This window comes from Oncorhynchus clarkii, chromosome 2 (assembly GCF_045791955.1).
Source record: "Oncorhynchus clarkii lewisi isolate Uvic-CL-2024 chromosome 2, UVic_Ocla_1.0, whole genome shotgun sequence".
Lineage (NCBI taxonomy): Eukaryota > Metazoa > Chordata > Actinopteri > Salmoniformes > Salmonidae > Oncorhynchus > Oncorhynchus clarkii.
In genome coordinates, this window is record NC_092148.1 from 97,196,557 (window position 1) to 97,219,845 (window position 23,289).

The window sequence follows — 23,289 nt, forward strand, 5'->3', positions numbered from 1 at the left end:
CCATCAGTCTGGAAAGCAGGACTACTACCACCCTAGTCCCTTCCCACAGTCCACTGTGGAGCCCCATCAGTCTGGAAAGCAGGACTACTACCACCCTAGTCCCTTCCCACAGTCCGCCGTGGAGCCCCATCAGTCTGGAAAGTAGTACTACTACCACCCTAGTCATTTCCCACAGTCCACCGTGGAGCCCCATCCGTTTGGAAAGCAGGACTACTACCATCCTAGTCCCTTCCCACAGTCCACTGTGGAGCCCCATCAGTCTGGAAAGCAAGACTACTACCACCCTAGTCCCTTCCCACAGTCCACTGTGGAGCCCCATCAGTCTGGAAAGCAGGACTACTACCACCCTAGTCCCTTCCCACAGTCCACCGTGGAGCCCCATCAGTCTGGAAAGCAGTACTACTACCACCCTAGTCCCTTCCCACAGTCCACCGTGGAGCCCCATCAGTCTGGAAAGCAGGACTACTACCACCCTAGTCCCTTCCCACAGTCCACCGTGGAGCTCCATCAGTCTGGAAAGCAGGACTACTACCACCCTAGTCCCTTCCCACAGTCCACCGTGGAGCCCCATCAGTCTGGAAAGCAGGACTACTACCACCCTAGTCCATTCCCACAGTTCACCGTGGAGCCCCATCAGTCTGGAAAGCAGGACTACTACCACCCTAGTCCCTTCCCACAGTCCACCGTGGAGCCCCATCAGTCTGGAAAGCAGGACTACTACCACCCTAGTCCCTTCCCACAGTCCACCGTGGAGCCCCATCAGTCTGGAAAGCAGGACTACTACCACCCTAGTCCCTTCCCACAGTCCACTGTGGAGCCCCATCAGTCTGGAAAGCAGGACTACTACCACCCTAGTCCCTTCCCACAGTCCACCGTGGAGCCCCATCAGTCTGGAAAGCAGGACTACTACCACCCTAGTCCCTTCCCACAGTCCACCGTGGAGCCCCATCAGTCTGGAAAGCAGGACTACTACCACCCTGAAGACTAGGCGTACAGTATCCAAAATTCTAGGCAGGGTCTGAGTTAGGATAGACAATTTAACACGAGAGAGACAGGGTCTGAGTTAGGGTAGACAATTTAACACGAGAGAGACAGGGTCTGAGTTAGGGTAGACAATTTAACACGAGAGAGGCAGGATCTGAGTTAGGAAAGACAATTTAACACGAGAGACGGGGTCTGAGTTAGGGTAGACAATTTAACACGAGAGAGACAGGTTAGGAGTTAGGGTAGACAATTTAACACGAGAGAGACAGGGTCTGAGTTAGGGTAGACAATTTAACACGAGAGACAGGGTCTGAGTTAAGGTAGACAATTTAACACGAGAGACGGGGTCTGAGTTAGGGTAGACAATTTAACACGAGAGACAGGGTCTGAGTTAGGGTAGACAATTTAACACGAGAGACGGGGTCTGAGTTAGGGTAGACAATTTAACACGAGAGACAGGGTCTGAGTTAGGGTAGACAATTTAACACGAGAGAGGCAGGGTCTGAGTTAGGAAAGACAATTTAACACGAGAGACAGGGTCTGAGTTAGGGTAGACAATTTAACACGAGAGAGGCAGGGTCTGAGTTAGGGTAGACATTTTAACACGAGATACAGGGTCTGAGTTAAGGTAGACAATTTAACACGAGAGACGGGGTCTGAGTTAGGGTAGACAATTTAACACGAGAGACAGGGTCTGAGTTAGGGTAGACAATTTAACACGAGAGACGGGGTCTGAGTTAGGGTAGACAATTTAACACGAGAGACAGGGTCTGAGTTAGGGTAGACAATTTAACACGAGAGAGGCAGGGTCTGAGTTAGGAAAGACAATTTAACACGAGAGACAGGGTCTGAGTTAGGGTAGACAATTTAACACGAGAGAGGCAGGGTCTGAGTTAGGGTAGACATTTTAACACGAGATACAGGGTCTGAGTTAGGGTAGACAATTTAACACGAGAGACGGGGTCTGAGTTAGGGTAGACAATTTAACACGAGAGAGGCAGGGTCTGAGTTAGGGTAGACAATTTAACACGAGAGACGGGGTCTGAGTTAGGGTAGACAATTTAACACAAGAGAGGCAGGGTAGGAGTTAGGGTAGACTATTCCCAGTAACTTTCCAAAAGTTTTTCCAGAAATCCTGGTTGGAAGATTCCTAGATTCAGAAAGGAATAAGCAGGAAACCCAGGATTTCTGGGAAAGCTGGACATTTTGGGAAAGCTACCGGAATTTTGCAAACCTTGTCTGAGAAATGATGTGATCAGCATTTGAGATCATAATACATTATATTATATGGACATGGAGGACCTGATCCTAGGTCAGCACTGTTTTACTCTGAGAGGCTTTATGAATCCGACACCTGGCCTCTATCAAATGAACACATCATTGTACCAGAGCAATGCCTTGGCGTGAAGGAAACCTAGAGCCGTCATTAGCCACTGCATAAAAAAACCTAGAGCCGTCATTAGCCACTGCATAAAAAAACCTAGAGCCGGCATTAGCCACTGCATTTAATGATATTAATTGTAACATATGAGAGAGTGTGTCTTCAGACTCTGTGTATAATTTATATAAAGTTATAAAGTACAACATGAAAAATATTATATGTTTAAATGAAAATATGACCATAACTTTTATAAATCATTAATATACAGTGCCAGTCAAAAGTTTGGACACACCTACTTCTTCAAGGGTTTTTCTTTATTTTTACTATTTTCTACATTGTAGAATAATAGTGAAGACATCACAACTATGAAATAACACATATGGAATCATGTGGTAACCAAAAAAGATAAACAAATCTAAATATATTTTATATTTGAGATTTTTCAAAGTAGCCTCCCTTTGCCTTGATGACAGCTTTGCACACTCTTGGCATTCTCTCAACCAGCTTCACCTGGAATACTTTTCCAACAGTCTAGAAGGAGTTCCCATATATGCTGAGCATGAGGTAGTCACCTGGAAGGCATTTCAGTAAACAGGTGTGCCTTGTTAAAAGTTAATTTGTGTAATTTCTTTCCTTCTGAATGCTTTTGAGCCAATAAGTTGTGTTGTGACAAGGTAGGGGTGGTATACAGAAGATAGCCCTATTTGGTAAAAGACCAAGTCCATATTATGGCAAGAACAGCTCAAATAAGTGAAGAGAAACGACAGTCCATCATTACTTTAAGAAATTCAGGTCAGTCAGTCCGTAAAATGTCAAAACATGTGAAAGTTTCTTCAAGTGCAGTTGCAAAAACCATCAAGGGCTATGATGAAACTGGCTCTCATGAGAACAGGAAAGGAAGACTCAGAGTTAACTCTGCTGCAGAGGATAAGTTCATTAGAGTTAACAACACCTCAGATTGCAGCCCAAATAAATGCTTCACAGAGTTCAAGTAACAGACACATCTCAACATCAACTGTTCAGAGGAGACTGCTTGAATCAGGCCTTCATGGTCGAATTGCTGCAAAGAAACCACTACTAAAGGACACCAATAATAAGAAGAGACTTGCTTGGGCCAAGAAACACGAGCAATGGACATTAGACCAGTGGAAATCTGTCCTTGGTTCTGATGAGTCCAAATTTGAGATTTTTGGTTCGAACCGCCGTGATGCAGAGCAGTTGAATGGATGATCTCTGCATGTGTGTTTCCCACCGTGAAGCATGGAAGAGGAGGTGTGATGGTTTGGGGGTGCTTTGCTGGTGACACTGTTAGTGATTTATTTAGAATTCAAGGCACACTTAACCAGCATGGCTACCACAGCATTCTGCAGCGATACTCCATCCCATCTGGTTTGTGCTTAGTGGGACTATCATTTGTTTTTCAACAGGACAATGACCAAACACATCTCCAGGCTGTGTAAGGGCTATTTGACCAAGAAGGAGAGTGATGGAGTGCTGCATCAGATGACCTGACCTCCACAATAACCCGACCTCAACCCAATTGAGATGGTTTGGGATGAATTGGACCGCAGAGTGAGCCGACAAGTGCTCAGCATATATGGGAACTCCTTCTAGACTGTTGGAAAAGCATTCCAGGTGAAGCTGGTTGAGAGAATGCCAAGAGTGTGCAAATCTGTCATCAAGGCAAAGGGTGGCTACATTGAAGAATCTCAAATGTAAAATAAATGTTGATTTGTTTAACACGTTTTGGTTAATACATGATTCCATATGTGTTATTTCATAGTTTTGATGTCATCACTATTATTCTACAATGTAGAAAATAGTAAAAAAAAATAAAGAAAATCCCTTGAAGTAGGTGTTTCCAAACTTTTGACTGGTACTGTATATATTTGGTGGCAAAGTGCAATGAATAATATATATCCTGTGATAGTTTTGTTATTTCAATGTTGCTATTTAAGTGCTATTATCTTAATGTAAGTAGTTTGTTTGATTTAATTTCTCAATGTTGTTAACTAATTACCATTGTTCGCTCTCTGCTAATCAGCAACTTTGTATATGTAATTCACTTTAAAGTAGCACCCTAAATTATTTATATGTGTATTAAAATCTGTGGTTTGGGAATAATTTGTTGCTATTTTTGTAAAACAATAACATTGCACAACATCATAGACAAAGCCTACTGATGAGAATTACTCTAATGCACTGGTAATAGTGCTTGTCGTAGTGGTGACAGACTGTTAATAGTGGGTATATAGAATGTCATAGTGGTGACAGACTGTTAATAGTGGGTATATAGCTTGTCGTAGTGGTGACAGACTGTTAATAGTGGGTATATAGCTTGTCATAGTGGTGACAGACTGTTAATAGTGGGTATATAGAATGTCATAGTGGTGACAGACTGTTAATAGTGGGTATATAGAATGTCATAGTGGTGACAGACTGTTAATAGTGGGTATATAGCTTGTCATAGTGGTGGCAGACTGTTAATAGTGGGTATATAGAATGTCATAGTGGTGACAGACTGTTAATAGTGGGTATATAGAATGTCATAGTGGTGACAGACTGTTAATAGTGGGTATATAGAATGTCATAGTGGTGACAGACTGTTAATAGAGGGGCTATAGCTTGTCATAGTGGTGGCAGACTGTTAATAGTGGGTATATAGCTTGTCATAGTGGTGGCAGACTGTTAATAGTGGGTATATAGAATGTCATAGAGGTGACAGACTGTTAATAGTGGGTATATAGAATGTCATAGTGGTGACAGACTGTTAATAGTGGGTATATAGAATTTCATAGTGGTGACAGACTGTTAATAGTGGGTATATAGAATGTCATAGTGGTGGCAGACTGTTAATAGTGGGTATATAGAATGTCATAGTGGTGGCAGACTGTTAATAGTGGGGCTATAGCTTGTCGTAGTGGTGACAGACTGTTAATAGTGGGTATATAGAATGTCATAGTGGTGACAGACTGTTAATAGAGGGGCTATAGCTTGTCATAGTGGTTTTTATTTTATTTATTTTTTATTTCACCTTTATTTAACCATTTCAACTGCGACCTGGCCAAGATAAAGCAAAGCAGTGCGACACATACAACAACACAGAGTTACACATGGAGTAAAACAAACATACAGTCAATAATACAGTTGAAGAAAGTCTATATACAGTGTGTGCAAATGAGGTAAGATAAGGGAGTTAAGGCAATAAATAGGCCATGGTGGCGAAGTAATTACAATGTAGCAATTAAACACTAGATGGTAGATGTGCAGAAGATGAATGTGCAAGTAGAGATACTGGGGTGCAAAGGAGCAAGATAAATAAATAAATACAGTATGGGGATGGGCTATTTACAGATGGGCTATGTACAGGTGCAGTGATCTGTGAGCTGCTCTGACAGCTGGTCCTTAAAGCTAGTGAGGGAGGCAAGAGTCTCCAGCTTCAGTGATTTCTGCAGTTCGTTCCAGTCATTGGCAGCAGAGAACTGGAAGGAAAGGCAGCCAAAGGAGGAATTGGCTTTGGGGGTGACCAGTGAGATACACCTGCTGGAGCGCGTGCTACGGGTGGGTACTGCTATGGTGACCAGTGAGCTGAGATAAGGCGGGGCTTTACCTAGCAAAGGCTTGTAGATTACCTGGAGCCAGTGGGTTTGGCAACGAGTATGAAGCGAGGGCCAGCCAACGAGAGAGTACAGGTCGCAGTGATGGGTAGTACTTGGGGCATTGGTGACAAAACGGATGGCACTGTGATAGACTGCATCCAATTTATTGAGTAGAGTGTTGGAGGTTATTTTGTAAATGACATCGCCGAAGTCGAGGATCGATAGTAGGGTCAGTTTTACGAAGGTATGTTTGATTCTAGATTTAATTTTGGATTGGAGATGTTTAATGTGAGTCTGGAAGGAGAGTTTACAGTCTAACCAGACACCTAGGTATTTGTAGTTGTCCACATATTCTAAGTCATAGTGATGCTGGATGGGCGGGCGGGTGCGGGCAGCGACAAAGCCTACTGATGAGAATTACTCTAATGCACTGGTAATAGCGGGGCTATAGCTTGTCATAGTGGTGGCAGACTGTTAATAGTGGGTATATAGACAGACAGATATAGACAGACTGGTGATTTTATCCTCAAATGTAACTTTTTACACACTTGTAACCTAATGCGTTTCTTCATCATTTGAAATTAAGTCGCAAATATTGTATAATGGTTGTAAGGGATGTATTTAAATATAAAGTCAATGGATTTATGTAGTGCGAGATTGCCATCTACAGGTCAATTGTGAGAGCAATTTAAATAGTAGAGTCAAGGTATCAAAACAACTATTGAGATTCACTCTGCGGACTAGTCTGCCTCCTAGTCTCCTCGCTTTCACGCCTGCGCTCAGAGTTACAAGATGGCGGAGAGTGCGGAACTGAAGGTAAAGCGTAGGCCAAAATTACATTTGACAAAAAAAGGCTGTATTTTGTTTTTAAGTCATACCCGTGGGTTACATGTAGTTGGAATCTTCTTTATTTGATGTATTTACTTTATTAGCCATTGGTTATGTTTTTCATTTTTGTAGAAAACTCAGTGGAAGTCGTAGGTAGCATTGTTATTGTTAGCTAGCTACGATTGAGTCTTGCCTGCCTCGCAGCTTGATGCTAGCGAATTACAGTAGTAAACTAGCTAGCTAACTAGTTGTTGTGTGGTTAGCTTACCAATTTCGCCAGTTAATATTTCATATAAATGTGTAATACATTGCCAGAACCTTGTTATACCAGCCAGAACTGCATATGTTTTTCCCGCCAGTCAGCATTTTCCAACCAAACCAAGGAGCCATTGCTCGGCCCCAATGTAAGGTTAGCTAATAAGCTAGCTCTGTAGCATTGGTCCTGGACCAGACGGCCTTAAAGAATGTGTAGTTAGCTGATAACAGTTGAACGTGTCGACTTTTTAAGCAGTTTTGATAATCAGCTGATTTAGAATGACGATAGTGACGTCAAAGATTGGTCACTACAGGTGGGTGGTGGTTACCGTAGCTATGGCTACCACGGTTAGCCGTAGCTAACTGGAGTGGCTACCACGGTTAGCCGTAACTAGCTAACTGGTGTAGCTACCACGGTTAGCCGTATCTAGCTAACTGGTGTAGCTACCACGGTTAGCCGTAGCTAACTGGAGTGGCTATCACGGTTAGCCGTAGCTAACTGCAGTGGCTACCACGGTTAGCCGTAACTAGCTAACTGGTGTAGCTACCACGGTTAGCCGTATCTAGCTAACTGGTGTAGCTACCACGGTTAGCCGTAGCTAACTGGAGTGGCTATCACGGTTAGCCGTAGCTAACTGGAGTGGCTACCACGGTTAGCCGTAGCTAACTGGAGTGGCTATCACGGTTAGCCGTAGCTAACTGGAGTGGCTATCACGGTTAGCCGTAGCTAACTGGAGTGGCTACCACGGTTAGCCGTGAAATATGAATTACGGAGTGACAATGGCAGAACTATTAGTAGGCCAGTCAATGTGTGATCAGAAGCACTCGACAATGGCAGAACTATTAGTAGGCCAGTCAATGTGTGATCAGAAGCACTCTCCATGCTTTTGCCTGTACAGTGAAACCAAATAACACAGAAGCGTCTGTACACCTGTAATGATTTGGTGTTTGTGAGTGATACTTTTTTCAAATTTGATTTAGCCTTTTATTTAACACGGATGCCGGTCAACACCAACCTATTTTAATGTAAAGCTATATACTTTGTAGGCTACCGCAGCACTTATTTTTCCATGTATTCACTTCACTTCCATGTCATTTAGAACATAATATTAGCATTCCTGAAACATTATTTTGTTGAAGTACAATTTGATCTCTGAGAAATTAAACTCATTGATTGCACCCAAATTGGCCATTTTAACTTATAGGATTCATATAATCTTCAATAAATATAGTACATAACATCTGATTTTGGACCATAATTCTTCCTAACAATGAGTAAGACATGAGGAATCAAATAAAATGATCAATAGCCACCCACAGACCCCGGCACACCCCAACCCAACCAACCAGTAGACAGTATCAGTTTTCCATGACTGACAGGCAGGTAGCCTAGTGGTAGGAGCGTTGGGCCAGTAACTGAAAGGTTGCTAGATCAAATCTGTCCTTCTGCCCCTGAACCAGGCAGTTACCCGGTAGGCTGTCATAGTAAATAAGAATTTGTTCTTAATGTTCTTAACTGACTATCCTAGTTAAATAAACTGTATTATGGAACTGTTGCTAAGAGTATTGCTCCTTCATCCTCTGTAATGTAATTCCCTTTGAGTCTGGTGATGATTTTCTTCCCCTGTTCAGAGAAATTGGCCATTTATTTCCTTCTTTATGGGTAAATGACTGTGAAAGTACCATGTTTTGCCAACTACATGCCTCTGTTCCTGTTACTGTGGCAACCACACCTTTTTATCAATGTTAATGTTCTCTTTGCAACTTTGGGTAGAATAGCTCATGATAACAATAACTTGGATGTTAATTACTATATTTAATGAAGATTATCCTATAAATGAAGATGGCCAATTTGAGTGCAAATTGTCTCTCCGGAATGCTAATCTGTTTCTAACTACATAAAGGATTTCAGAACAATCTGAGATGGTCGGTGTCAAATCTCTTTCCGGTTGCTTTTTGAGTGAATGCTATTTTGTCTAGTGAAGGCTAGGTTCCGGTTGTAATTTGTGTAGAAGAGAGACCCTTGCCCTCAGATCACCACCGAATGAATCTATCCATGAAGCATCTTAGTGTAGGAGTGCTGCTTGAGACAAGACTGTAGACTCCTATGGTGTCTAGAGCCTGCCAGCCTAGAGACAAGACCATAGACTCCTATGGTGTCTAGAGCCTGCCAGCCTAGAGACAAGACCATATACTCCTATGGTGTCTAGAGCCTGCCAGCCTAGAGACAAGACTGTAGACTCCTATGGTGTCTAGAGCCTGCCAGCCTAGAGACAAGACTGTAGACTCCTATGGTGTCTAGAGCCTGCCAGCCTAGAGACAAGACCATAGACTCCTATGGTGTCTAGAGCCTGCCAGACTAGAGACAAGACTGTAGACTCCTATGGTGTCTAGAGCCTGCCAGCCTAGAGACAAGACCATAGACTCCTGTGGTGTCTAGAGCCTGCCAGACTTGAGACAAGACCGTGGACTCCTATGGTGTCTAGAGCCTGCCAGCCTTGAGACAAGACTGTAGACTCCTTTGGTGTCTAGAGCCTGCCAGCCTAGAGACAAGACTGTAGACTCCTATGGTGTCTAGAGCCTGCCAGACTTGAGACAAGACTGTAGACTCCTATGGTGTCTAGAGCCTGCCAGCCTAGAGACAAGACCATAGACTCTTATGGTGTCTAGAGCCTGCCAGCCTAGAGACAAGACTGTAGACTCCTATGGTGTCTAGAGCCTGCCAGCCTAGAGACAAGACCATAGACTCCTATGGTGTCTAGAGCCTGCCAGCCTAGAGACAAGACTGTAGACTCCTATGGTGTCTAGAGCCTGCCAGCCTAGAGACAAGACTGTAGACTCCTATGGTGTCTAGAGCCTGCCAGCCTAGAGACAAGACTGTAGACTCCTATGGTGTCTAGAGCCTGCCAGCCTAGAGACAAGACTGTAGACTCCTATGGTGTCTAGAGCCTGCCAGCCTAGAGACAAGACCATAGACTCCTATGGTGTCTAGAGCCTGCCAGACTAGAGACAAGACTGTAGACTCATATGGTGTCTAGAGCCTGCCAGCCTTGAGACAAGACTGTAGACTCCTATGGTGTCTAGAGCCTGCCAGCCTTGAGACAAGACCGTAGACTCCTATGGTGTCTAGAGCCTGCCAGCCTAGAGACAAGACCATAGACTCCTATGGTGTCTAGAGCCTGCCAGACTAGAGACAAGACTGTAGACTCCTATGGTGTCTAGAGCCTGCCAGACTAGAGACAAGACTGTAGACTCCTATGGTGTCTAGAGCCTGCCAGCCTAGCTGTCGCTGGTGAAATAAAACATACTTGCCACCACAACATAATTGACTATTTCAGAAGTTGTAAAATACCTGTTGATTGTCCCTTTACTCACACAAGTTGTGTTCCCCAAAATGTAGCTTTGCAGTGAGACAAAGCCAGAGTGTAATGCCAGCATGTTCTGTTGATCTGTCCTAATCCTGCAATAATACTTATGATCATTTCCTTCCTCCCAAAGCAAATGGTGATGAGCCTTCGTGTTTCAGAGCTACAAGTGTTACTAGGCTACGCAGGACGCAACAAACACGGCCGCAAACACGAACTGTTGACCAAAGCCCTGCACCTCCTTAAGGCCGGCTGCAGCCCCGCTGTCCAGATGAAGGTGAAGGAGCTGTACAGACGCCGCTTCCCCACCAAGATGGTGTCTCCGGTGGACCTGGCCCTGCCCAGTGTCCACGCCACCCTGTCTGGAGGCCTCACGTCGCTGGGGTTTGACAGCCACGGGTCCCCCTCGCCCCTCTCCCTGCTTGGGCCCAAACACGAGCTGGGCCTGCCCCACCTGCCCTCCTCCCTTCACCCCGTACACCCTGACGTCAAGCTGCAGAGACTGCCCTTTTATGACATGCTGGATGAGCTCATCAAACCCACCAGCCTGGGTGAGTAGTCTGGTGCATGTCTGTCTGTTAGGCCATCATTGGGTCGGCTTCTCATGTGATAGAATTCAACAGTGTGCAGGTATCTTTCTTTAATCAATTTACCGTTTGTACTCTGCACCTGCAATTAAGTGGATGGACTAAATGTGCTTCCATGTCATTGTCTGTCTTGGTATGGTGAGTTGGCTGAGTCTTCATCCTCTCTCTGTGTGCTTTTGTCTCCAGCCTCAGACAACAGTCAGCGGTTTCAGGAGACGTGTTATGCCTTTGCACTGACACCTCAGCAGGTCCAGCAGATCAGCAGCTCCATGTAAGACTGGGGGAGGGGAATATGGGGGAGGGGGTGATTAGAGGATGGGTGAGGGGTGATTGATTTTACCTTTATTTAACCAGGCATGTCAGTTAAGAACAAATTCTTATTTTCAATGACGGCCTAGGAACAGTGGGTTAACTGCCTTGTTCAGGGGCAGAACGACAGATTTTTACCTTGTCAGCTCGGGATTCAATCTAGAAACCTTTCAGTTACTAGTCCAACGCTCTAACCACTAGGCTACCTGCTGGTTACTGGTCCAACGCTCTAACCACTAGGCTACCTGCTGGTTACTGGTCCAACGCTCTAACCACTAGGCTACCTGCCGTTAGAGGATGTGGGGTTGTTAGAGGATGGGGAGGGGGGGGTTAGAGGATGGGTAGGGGGGGTTAGAGGATGGGTAGGGGGGGTTAGAGAATGGGGGAGAGGGTTGTTAGAGGATGGGGATGGGGGTGGTTTGGGGATGGCGGAGGGGGGTGGTTAGGGGATGGGGGGGTTAGGGGATGGGGGGAGGTTAGAGGATGGGGAGGGTTAGAGGATTGGGGGGGGGTTAGAGGATGAGGGGGTTAGAGGATGGGGACATGAAGGAGAGTGAAAGGGATTAGGGGAAGGTGAGGAGAGAATAGGAGAGGGGACGGGAGGGGAGGAAAGGGAAAGAGAGTTGAGTGGAAGGGGGGGTGCGGGAGGAGAGATAATAGGAGAGTGGAGGGTGGTGGGGAGAATAGGGGAGTGGAGAATAGTTTGAGGATTGGGGAGGGGGGGTTAGAGGATAGGGGACAGGAAGGAGAGGGGAGGAGTGGGGACCGGGAGGAAAGGGAAAGAGAGTTGAGGGGGGGGGGCGGGAGGAGAGAGAATAGGAGGGGGGAAGGGAGTGGCGGGGAGAATGGGGGAGGGGGAGAGAATAAGAGAGTGGGGGAGGGGGAAAGGAGAACTAAGGACTGACCGCTGTACATGATGCCCCTATCTAAAGCAATAAAACACACAGAACCACAGAGCGTGTCTGTCTTTACAGTATCTCCCTCAGATAAGGATGTGACTGGTTTCAATTCATACTCACACTAGGAGTTATTCTCCTTATGAAAAATAACATAGACATGGAAGAAATACAGTTTATAAACTGCAAGTCGATTGGATAATGCATGTTCTATTTGGAAGTCATGTTTATTTTTCTCACTTTGCTGGACGTCTCACCTAACTCTACCTGTCTGTCTGCCTGTCTGTCTCTGCCTGTCTGTCTCTGCCTGTCTGTCTCTGCCTGCCTGTCTGTCTCTGTCTGCTTGTCTGTCTCTGTCTGTCTGTCTGTCTGTCTGTCTCTGTCTGCTTGTCTGTCTCTGTCTGTCTGCCTGTCTGTCTCTGTCTGTCTCTGCCTGTCTGTGTCTGTCTGTCTGTCTGTCTCTGTCTGTCTGTCTCTGCCTGTCTGTCTGTCTGTCTGTCTGTCTGTCTGTCTCTGTCTGTCTGTCTGTCTCTGTCTGCTTGTCTGTCTGCCTGTCTGTCTCTGTCTGTCTCTGCCTGTCTGTCTGTCTCTCTGCCTGCCTGTCTGTCTGTCTGTCTGTCTGTCTGTCTGTCTCTGTCTACAGGGATATCTCTGGGACCAAGTGTGACTTTGCGGTCCAGGTTCAGTTAAGGTAAGGCTCCTTTGGTGTTCTAGCCTGTTCTTTATTTCACCTCTGTTCACAGTAGGCCTCGTGTTCACAGTAGGCCTCGTGTTCACAGTAGGCCTCGTGTTCACAGTAGGCCTCGTGTTCACAGTAGGCCTCGTGTTCACAGTAGGCCTCGTGTTCACTGTAGGACTCGTGTTCACTGTAGGACTCGTGTTCACTGTAGGACTCGTGTTCACTGTAGGACTCGTGTTCACTGTAGGACTCGTGTTCACTGTAGGACTCGTGTTCACTGTAGCACTCGTGTTCACAGTAGCACTCGTGTTCACTGTAGGACTCGTGTTCACTGTAGGACTCGTGTTCACTGTAGCACTCGTGTTCACTGTAGCACTCGTGTTCACTGTAGGACTCGTGTTCACAGTAGGACTCGTGTTCACTAAGTAAAATTGAGACATGCCTGCACTAATAAGCGGCTTCATGAGATGACTGACTACTGACCGACTACTGACTGACTACTGTGTATTCCTGGGTCTGTCATCTGAATTGGTTATGGGATGTGTCATATTGTTCTGTTGTATTAGTTATTGATCTCTGTATTTTCTGTCCCAGGTTTTGTTTATCAGAGACGAGTTGTACCCAGGAGGATCATTTCCCGTCCAACCTGTGTGTTAAAGTCAACAGCAAGCCCTGCAACCTCCCGGTGAGTCTGTCTGACAGCCAACCGCTAAGTACTACTCATTAAGCCGGTGTTTCCTATCCTGGTCCTGGGGACCTAAAGGGCTGCGCGTTGTTGGGTTTGATTTCACTCATCAGCTCCTCATCAAGCCGTTAGTTGAATCAACCCTTTAGGTTCCCTAGGACCAGGATAGGAAACGCTGCATTAAGAAATACTCTAGGAAAATGTACTAATATAATATACAGGGCATGTGGAAAGTTTTCAGACCTCTTCAATTTTTCCACATTTTATTACGTTACGGCCTTATTTCCCCCCCCCTCATACTTTTTAGAATAAGGCTGTAACTATAGGTCTACCAACTATGATTTTTCAACGCCCACACCGATTATTGGAGGACCAAAAAAGACGATGCCGATTGGGTGATTGTTCCTGTCTCTGTGTTTGTTTGCACCAGATAGGCTGTTTAGGGTTTTTCACGGTTATTGTTTTTGTATACTGTTCGTGTTTTCATCTTTATTAAAGATGTATACAAGTAACCACGCTGCATTTTGGTCCGCCTCTCCTTCAACTCAAGAAAACCGTTACACTAGGACCATGCCTCAGGACTACCTGGCCTGATGACTCCTTGCTGTCCCCAGTCCACCTGGTCATGCTGCTGCTCCAGTTTCAACTGTTCTGCCTGCGGCTATGTAACCCTGACCTGTTCAGCGGACATTCTACCTTGTCCCGGACTTGCTGTTTTCGACTCTCTCTCTACCGCACCTGCTGTCTCTACCTCTGAATGATCGGCTATGAAAAGCCAACTGACACTACTGAGGTGCGGACCTATTGCACCCTCTACAACCATGAGCCAGAAGATGACTGGCCACCCCTCAGAGCCTGGTTCCTGCCTTTCTAGGGAGTTTTTCCTAGCCACCGTGCTTCTACATCTGCATTGCTTGCTGTTTGGGGTTTTAGGCTGGGTTTCTGTATAGCACTTTGTGACATCAGCTGATGTAAAAAGGGCTTTATAAATACATTTGATTGATTGATTGATTAATCGGCCAATTTTTATTTGATTTATTTGTAATAACGACAATTACAACAATACTGAATGAACACTTATTTTAACTTAATATAATACATCAATAATATCAATTTAGCCTCAAATAAATAATGAAACGTGTTCAATTTAGTTTAAATAATGCAAAAACAATGTTGGAGAAGAAAGTAAAAGGGCAATATGTGCTATGTAAGAAAGCTAACGTTTCAGTTCCTTGCTCAGAACATGAGAACATATGAAAGCTGGTGGTTCCTTTTAATATGAGTCTTCAATATTCCCAGGTAAGAAGTTTTAGGTTGTAGTTATTATAGGAATTATAGGACTATTTCCCTCTATGACTATTGGATGTTCTTATAGGCACTTTAGTATTGCCAGTGTAACACTAGCTTCCGTCTCTCTCCTCGCTCCTCCCTGGGCTCGAACCAGCAACACAACAGCCACCATCGAAGCAGCGTTAACCATGCAGAGCAAGGGAAACTACCACTCCAAGGCTCAGAGCGAGTGACGTTTGAAATGCTATTAGCGCGCGCTAACTAGCTAGCCATTTCACTTCGGTTACACCAGCCTCATCTCGGGAGTTGATAGGCTTGAAGTCATAAACAGCGCAATGCTTGACGCACGACGAAGATCTGCTGGCAAAACGCGCGGAAGTGCTGTTTGAATGAATGTTTACGCGCCTGCTTCTGCCCACCACCGCTCAGTCAGATACTTAGATACTTCTATGCTTGTATGCTCAGTCAGATTATATGCAACGCAGGACACGCTAGATCATTTCTAGTAATATCATCAACCATGTGTAGTTAACTAGTGATTATGATTGATTGTTTTATATAAGATAAGTTTAATGCTAGCAACTTACCTTGGCTTACTGCATTCGCGTAACAGGCAGTCTCCTTGTGGGGTGCAACGAGAGAGAGGCAGGTCGTTATTGCGTTGGACTAGTTAACTGTAAGGTTGCAAGATTGGATCCCCCGAGCTGACAAGGTGAAAACCTGTCGTTCTGCCCCTGAACAAGGCAGTTAACCCACCCACTAGGCCGTCATTGAAAATAAGAATGTTCTTAACTGACTTGCCAAGTTAAATAAAGATTAAATAAAGGTGTAAAAAATAAATTAAAAAATGGTGTCCAAAAATACCGATTTCTGATTGTTATGAAAACTTGAAATTGGCCCTAATTAATCGGCCATTCCGATTAATCGGTCAACCTCTAGCTGTAACGTAACAAAATGTGGGACAAGTCAATGGGTCTGAATACTTTCTGAATGCTCTGTATAATATCACTGTTATAACTACAGACGCTGTTATCCAAAGGGTTTTACAGTACGTACATTTTTTTTGTATGTTTGTGATCCCTTCGCGGGAATTGAACCCACAACCTTGGAGTTGCTTGCGTCAACTTAAACCAACTGACGTTGACCCTGTTGTCTCTTCTTCCTCCTCAGGGCTACCTTCCTCCAACCAAAAACGGAGTGGAACCCAAACGGCCGAGTCGCCCCATCAACATCACGTCACTGGTCAGACTGTCCACCACAGTACCCAACACTATCGTGGTGTCGTGGACCTCAGAGATAGGCAGGGTAAGGAATCTATCATGGTGTCATGGACATCAGAGATAGTGGTGTCATGGACCTCAGAGATAGACAGGGTAAGGAATCTAATCGTGGTGTCATGGACCTCAGAGATAGGCAGGGTAAGGAATCTATCGTGGTGTCATGGACCTCAGAGATAGGCAGGGTAAGGAATCTAATCGTGGTGTCATGGACCTCAGAGATAGGCAGGATAAGGAATCTAATCGTGGTGTCATGGACCTCAGAGATAGGCAGGGTAAGGAATCTAATCGTGTTGTCATGGACCTCAGAGATAGGCAGGGTAAGGAATCTATCGTGGTGTCATGGACCTCAGAGATAGGCAGGGTATAAGGAATCTATCGTGGTGTCATGGACCTCAGAGATAGGCAGGGTATAAGGAATCTATCGTGGTGTCATGGATGGACAGGGTAATGAATGGAGGGTGATGTCATGGACATGCAGGGTAATGAATGGAGGGTGATGTCATGGATATGCAGGGTAATGAATGGGGGGTGATGTCATGGACATGCAGGGTAATGAATGGGGGGTGATGTAATAGATAGGGGTGAGGGTGATGTAATGGAGGGTGATAGATTGACAGGGTAATGAAGTTTTTTTTGTAAAGTTCCCATAATTTTGGCTCCCTGAAGATGACTGGCTGATTGACTGACTGTTGAAGGAGAGCTGTGGCATGAGGACATGATAGGTTGTGTTTTAGGTATTTGCCACTGTGAAGGAGAGCTGTGGCATGAGAACATGATAGGTTGTGTTTTAGGTATTTGCCACTGTGAAGGAGAGCTGTGGCATGAGGACATGATAGGTTGTGTTGTAGGTATTTGCCACTGTGAAGGAGAGCTGTGGCATGAGAACATGATAGGTTGTGTTTTAGGTATTTGCCACTGTGAAGGAGAGCTGTGGCATGAGAACATGATAGGTTGTGTTGTAGGTATTTGCCACTGTGAAGGAGAGCTGTGGCATGAGAACATGATAGGTTGTGTTGTAGGTATTTGCCACTGTGAAGGAGAGCTGTGGCATGAGAACATGATAGGTTGTGTTGTAGGTATTTGCCACTGTGAAGGAGAGCTGTGGCATGAGAACATGATAGGTTGTGTTTTAGGTATTTGCCACTGTGAAGGAGAGCTGTGGCATGAGAACATGATAGGTTGTGTTTTAGGTATTTGCCACTGTGAAGGAGAGCTGTGGCATGAGAACATGATAGGTTGTGTTTTAGGTATTTGCCACTGTGAAGGAGAACTGTGGCATGAGAACATGATAGGTTGTGTTTTAGGTATTTGCCACTGTGAAGGAGAGCTGTGGCATGAGAACATGATAGGTTGTGTTGTAGGTATTTGCCACTGTGAAGGAGAGCTGCGGCATGAGAACATGATAGGTTGTGTTGTAGGTATTTGCCACTGTGAAGGAGAGCTGTGGCATGAGGACATGATAGGTTGTGTTTTAGGTATTTGCCACTGTGAAGGAGAGCTGTGGCATGAGAACATGATAGGTTGTGTTGTAGGAATTTGCCACTGTGAAGGAGAGCTGTGGCATGAGGACATGATAGGTTGTGTTGTAGGTATTTGCCACTGTGAAGGAGAGCTGTGGCATGAGGACATGATAGGTTGTGTTGTAGGTATTTGCCACTGTGAAGGAGAGCTGTGGCATGAGGACATGATAGGTTGTGTTGTAGGTATTTGCCACTGTGAAGGAGAGCTGTGGCATGAGAACATGATATGTTGTGTTGTAGGTATTTGCCACTGTGAAGGAGAGCTGTGGCATGAGAACATGATAGGTTGTGTTTTAGGTATTTGCCACTGTGAAGGAGAGCTGTGGCATGAGGACATGATAGGTTGTGTCGTAGGTATTTGCCACTGTGAAGGAGAGCTGTGGCATGAGGACATGATAGGTTGTGTTGTAGGTATTTGCCACTGTGAAGGAGAGCTGTGGCATGAGGACATGATAGGTTGTGTTGTAGGTATTTGCCACTGTGAAGGAGAGCTGTGGCATGAGAACATGATATGTTGTGTTGTAGGTATTTGCCACTGTGAAGGAGAGCTGTGGCATGAGAACATGATAGGTTGTGTTTTAGGTATTTGCCACTGTGAAGGAGAGCTGTGGCATGAGGACATGATAGGTTGTGTCGTAGGTATTTGCCACTGTGAAGGAGAGCTGTGGCATGAGGACATGATATGTTGTGTCGTAGGTATTTGCCACTGTGAAGGAGAGCTGTGGCATGAGAACATGATAGGTTGTGTTTTAGGTATTTGCCACTGTGAATCCAAAGGCACATTTCCTGATTGCATGGATAAAAAATGTTCCATTTTATCCTATTAACCCTTCTACTACCAATATATTTTATGACCATGGAATACCAACTGTTAATTTGCAAAATATATATATATATATATAAACAGTCTAGCTTTTTTCAATCCACATTAGTACTAAAACGCTGATTTACCATAATTCGATTTTTAGTATCATTTCGTTTTTAGAATTTTTAAGTAACTATAAATGATCATATTTCTGAAGTAAAACCATCTGCCGTTTAAAAGGGTTGAACACCAAACTGTGAAATATACTTAGTGCTTTCAGAAAGTATTCATGACTTTTTGTTGTTACAGCCTGAATTCAAAATCGCTTTTTGATCGGTTTTTTCTCTGTCATCTACACACAATACCCTATAATGACAAACATGTTTTTAGAGCATTTTGCAAATTTATTGAATTTGAAATACAAACATATCTAATTTACGTAAGTATTCACACCCCTGAGTCAGTACTTTGTAGAAGCACCTTTGGCAGGGATTACAGCTTTGAGTCATCTTGGGTATGTCTGGATCAGCTATGAGTCCTTTTGGGTATGTCTGGATCAGCTATGAGTCGTCTTGGGTATGTCTGTATCAGCTCTGAGTCGTCTTGGGTATGTCTGTATCAGCTCTGAGTCCTCTTGGGTATGTCTGTATCAGCTCTGAGTCGTCTTGGGTATGTCTGTATCGTTGTTGAGTCGTCTTGGGTATGTCTGTATCAGCTCTGAGTCTTCTTGGGTATGTCTGTATCAGCTCTGAGTCGTCTTGGGTATGTCTGTACCAGCTTTGCACATCTGGATTTGGGGATTTTCTCCCATTATTTCTTGCAGATTTTTTCAAGGTCTGTTAAGTCAGTGGTGGTGAACAGCACTTTCCACAGATTTCCAATGGGATTCAAGTCTGTGCTTTCGCTAGGCCACTCAAGGACTTTCCCATTCTTGTTTGAAGCCATTCCAGCATTGCTTTGGCTGTATGCTTGGGGTCCTTGTCCTGTTGGAACGTAAATCTTCGCCCCCCCAGTCTAAGGTTGTTTGCACTCTGAAGCAGGTTCTCATCAAGAATTTGCTTCTGTCTCTAATCATTGTTCCCTCTATCCTTACCAGTCTCCCAGTCCCCGCCGCTGAAAAGCATCCCCATAGCATGATGCTGCCACCACCATGCTTCACAGTAGGGAGGGTGTTAGACGAGTGATGCCTGGTTTCCTCCAGACGTAGCTCTTTGCATTCAGGCCAAAGAGTTCAATTGAATGTCTCATCAGATCACATAATCATTTGCCTTGTGCTGTGAGACTTTCACCTGCCTTTTTGTAAATTCCAGGCGTGCTGTCATGTGCCTTTTTCTCAGGAGTGGCTTCCGTCTGGCCATTCTCCCATAATGCCCAGATTGGTGAAATGCTGTAGAGACTGTTGTCCTTCTGGCAGGTTCTCCCATCTCAGCCAAGGGAATCTGGAGTTCTGTCAGAGTGGTCATTGGGTTCTCGGTCACCTCCCTGACCGAGGCCCTTCTTGCCCAGTTTGGTCAGACGGCCAGCTCTAGGCAGAGTCTGGGTGGTTCCATATTTGTTCAATTTCCCAATGATGAAGAGACCACGGTGCTCTTGGAAACTTTCAACACTCTAGGAATAGTTTTATACCCTTTCCCACATATATGCCTCATCATAATTCTATCTCAGAGCTGCATGGACAGTTCCTTGGACTTCATGGTATATACTGTAGTTTGTGCTCTGACATGCGCTGTCAACTCTGGGACTTTTATATAGACAGGTGTGTTTCTTTCTAAATCATGTCCAAACAATTGACTTGGCCACAGGTGGACTTCAATCAAGTTGTAGTGACATCTCTAGGATGATCAAAGGAAATTGGATGCACCTGAGCTCAATTTGGAGTGTCACAGCAAAGGGGTGTGACTACTTACAGTACCAGTCAAGTTTGGACGCACCTACTCATTCCAGTGTTTTTCTTTATTTTTACTATTTTCTACATTGTAGAATAATACTGAAGACATCAAAACTATGAAATAACACATATGGAAACATGTAGTAACCAAATAAGTGTTGAACAAATCAAAATGTATTTTATATTTGAAATTCTTCAAAGTAGCCTCCCTTTGCCTTGATGACATCTTTGCACACACTTGGTATACTCTCAACCAGCTTCGCCTGGAATGCGTTTGGAGTTCCCACATATACTGAGCACTTGTTGGCTGTTTTTCCTTCACTCTGCGTTCCAACTCATCCCAAACCATCTTAATTGGGTTGAGGTCGGGTGATTGTGGAGGCCAGGTCATCTGATGCAGCACTCCATCACTCTCCTTCTTGGTCAAATAGCCCTTACACAGCCTGGATGTGTGTTGGGTCATTGTCCTGTTGAAAAACAAATGATAAGTGTAAACCAGATGGGATGGCGTATCGCTGCAGAATGCTGTGGTAGCCATGCTGGTTAAGTGTGCCTTGAATTCTAATTCCACCGGTCTAATGTCCATTGCTCGTGTTTCTTGGCCCAAGCAAGTCTCTTCTTTTTATTGGTGTCCTTTAGTAGTTGTTTCTTTGCAGCAATTTGATCATGAAGGCCTGATTCACTCAGTCTCCTCTGAACAGTTGATGTTGAGATGTGTCTGTTACTTGAACCCTGTGAAGCATTTATTTGGGCTGTAATTTCTGACACTGGTAGCTCTAATGAACTTATCCTCTGCAGCAGAGGTAACTCTGGGTCTTTCTTTCCTGTGGCGGTCCTCATGAGAGCCAGTTTCATCACAGCGCTTGATGGTTTTTGCGTCTGCACTTAAAGAAACTTTAAAAGTTCTTGAAATGTTCCATATTGACTGACCTTCATGTCTTAAAGTAATGATGGACTGTCGTTTCTCTTTGCTTATTTGAGCTGTTCTTGCCATAATATGTACTTGGTCTTTTACCAAATAGGGCTATCTTCTGTATACCACCCCTACTTTATCACAGTACAACTGATTGGCTCAAATGCATTCAGAAGGAAAGAAATCCCACAAATTGACTTTTAAAAAGGCACACCTGTTAATTAGAATTAATTCCAGGTGACTACCTCGTGAAGCTGGTTGAGAAAATGCCAAGCGTGTGCAAAGCGGTCATCCAGGCAAGGGTGGCTTTTGAAGAATCTCAAATATACAATATATTTTGATTTCTTTACACTTTTTTGGGTTACTACATGATTCCATATGTGTTATTTCATAGTTTTTAACGTCTTCATCAACTATTCTACAATGTAGAAAATAGTAAAAATAAAGAAAAACCCTGAGTAGGTGTGTCCAAACTGGACTGGTTCTGTAAATGAGTAAATGTAAATGTACTGTAAATGAGATTTCATTTAACATTTTCTATACTTTTGAAAACATTTCTAAAAACATGTTTTCACTTTGTTTTTATGGGCTATTGTGTGTAGATGGGTAAGACCTTATTTTTCTTTTTTTTAAGTCTGTTTATAATTCAGGCTATAACACAACAAAATGTGGAATAAGTTAGTGTGAATACTTTCTGTAATTTTATTGACAGTGTTTCATCCATTGATCCTGAAAGACAATGACCAAACGTATGGCTTAGTTTTCTTTATTCACGCCACAGCATTATCATGGCTGCTAGTGAAACAATGACCAAACGTATGGCTTAGTTTTCTTTATTCACGCCACAGCATTATCATGGCTGCTAGTGAAACAATGACCAAACGTATGGCTTAGTTTTCTTTATTCACGCCACAGCATTATCATGGCTGCTAGTGAACAATGACCAAATGTATGGCTTAGTTTTCTTTATTCACGCCACAGCATTATCATGGCTGCTAGTGAAACAATGGGAGTGGGAGGGCCTATGGCAGGATGCTTCTACTCACAGTGGGGAATTGTGATGTCATTATGGGGTATTGTGATGTCATTATGGGGTATTGTGTGCAGATTGATGAGGGAAATAAACAATTTAATCCATTTTTGAATAAGGCTGTAACGTGACAAAATGTGGAAAAAGTCAAAGGGTCTGAATACTTTCTGAATGCGCTGTATATCTAAATGGAAAATTATACAAATCTAAAAGTAACTTCTATTGCCAATATGTAAAAATAGCCTAGGTAAAGCCAACAAATAAAAACATTGCAGCCTGCAGGTAGAAAATATCCTGATTTTAAAAATAAATATCCTATAAATCAGAGTGGCTACGCATGGCCAGTCTGCAATGAACATGAAACATTGTATCAACTATTACCTTGGTCTGGGCCAAAACTAGTGCTCATAAATTATTGTATATATTTGCCACTGCTCAAGTAAAAATATCTTGGTCGACCAACAACCTTTCAATCAAACAATGGTCCAGTCAACTAAATGGGTTCAGTCCTAACGTGGGGTGGATCTGAGTTCTATATGGGGTCAGTCCTAATGTGGGGTGGATCTGAGTTCTATATGGGGTCAGTCTTAATGTGGGGTGGATCTGAGTTCTATATGGGGTCAGTGCTAATGTGGGGTGGATCTGAGTTCTATATGGGGTCAGTGCTAATGTGGGGTGGATCTGAGTTCTATATGGGGTCAGTGCTAATGTGGGGTGGATCTGAGTTCTATATGGGGTCAGTGCTAATGTGGGGTGGATCTGAGTTCTATATGGGGTCAGTGCTAATGTGGGGTGGATCTGAGTTCTATATGCGGTCAGTGCTAATGTGGGGTGGATCTGAGTTCTAAATGGGGTCAGTGCTAATGTGGGGTGGATCTGAGTTCTAAATGGGGTCAGTGCTAATGTGGGGTGGATCTGAGTTCTAAATGGGGTCAGTGCTAATGTGGGGTGGATCTGAGTTCTATATGGGGTCAGTCTTAATGTGGGGTGGATCT

General features: G+C 44.2%; 1 protein-coding gene across 1 annotated transcript in view; it reads left to right on the top strand.

Annotated features, from left to right (window-relative positions):
- The first annotated feature begins 6,706 nt into the window (after positions 1-6,706).
- The window catches only part of LOC139376739 (E3 SUMO-protein ligase PIAS1-like), a 30,172-nt gene continuing 13,589 nt past the window's right edge, over positions 6,707-23,289 (top strand). The window contains exons 1-6 of the mRNA XM_071119633.1: positions 6,707-6,780; positions 10,546-10,963; positions 11,186-11,270; positions 12,848-12,895; positions 13,478-13,568; positions 16,029-16,163. Of these exons, the coding sequence (XP_070975734.1) occupies positions 6,757-6,780; positions 10,546-10,963; positions 11,186-11,270; positions 12,848-12,895; positions 13,478-13,568; positions 16,029-16,163 (801 nt within the window). The 5' untranslated portion in view covers positions 6,707-6,756. The remainder of the gene's footprint in view (positions 6,781-10,545; positions 10,964-11,185; positions 11,271-12,847; positions 12,896-13,477; positions 13,569-16,028; positions 16,164-23,289) is intronic.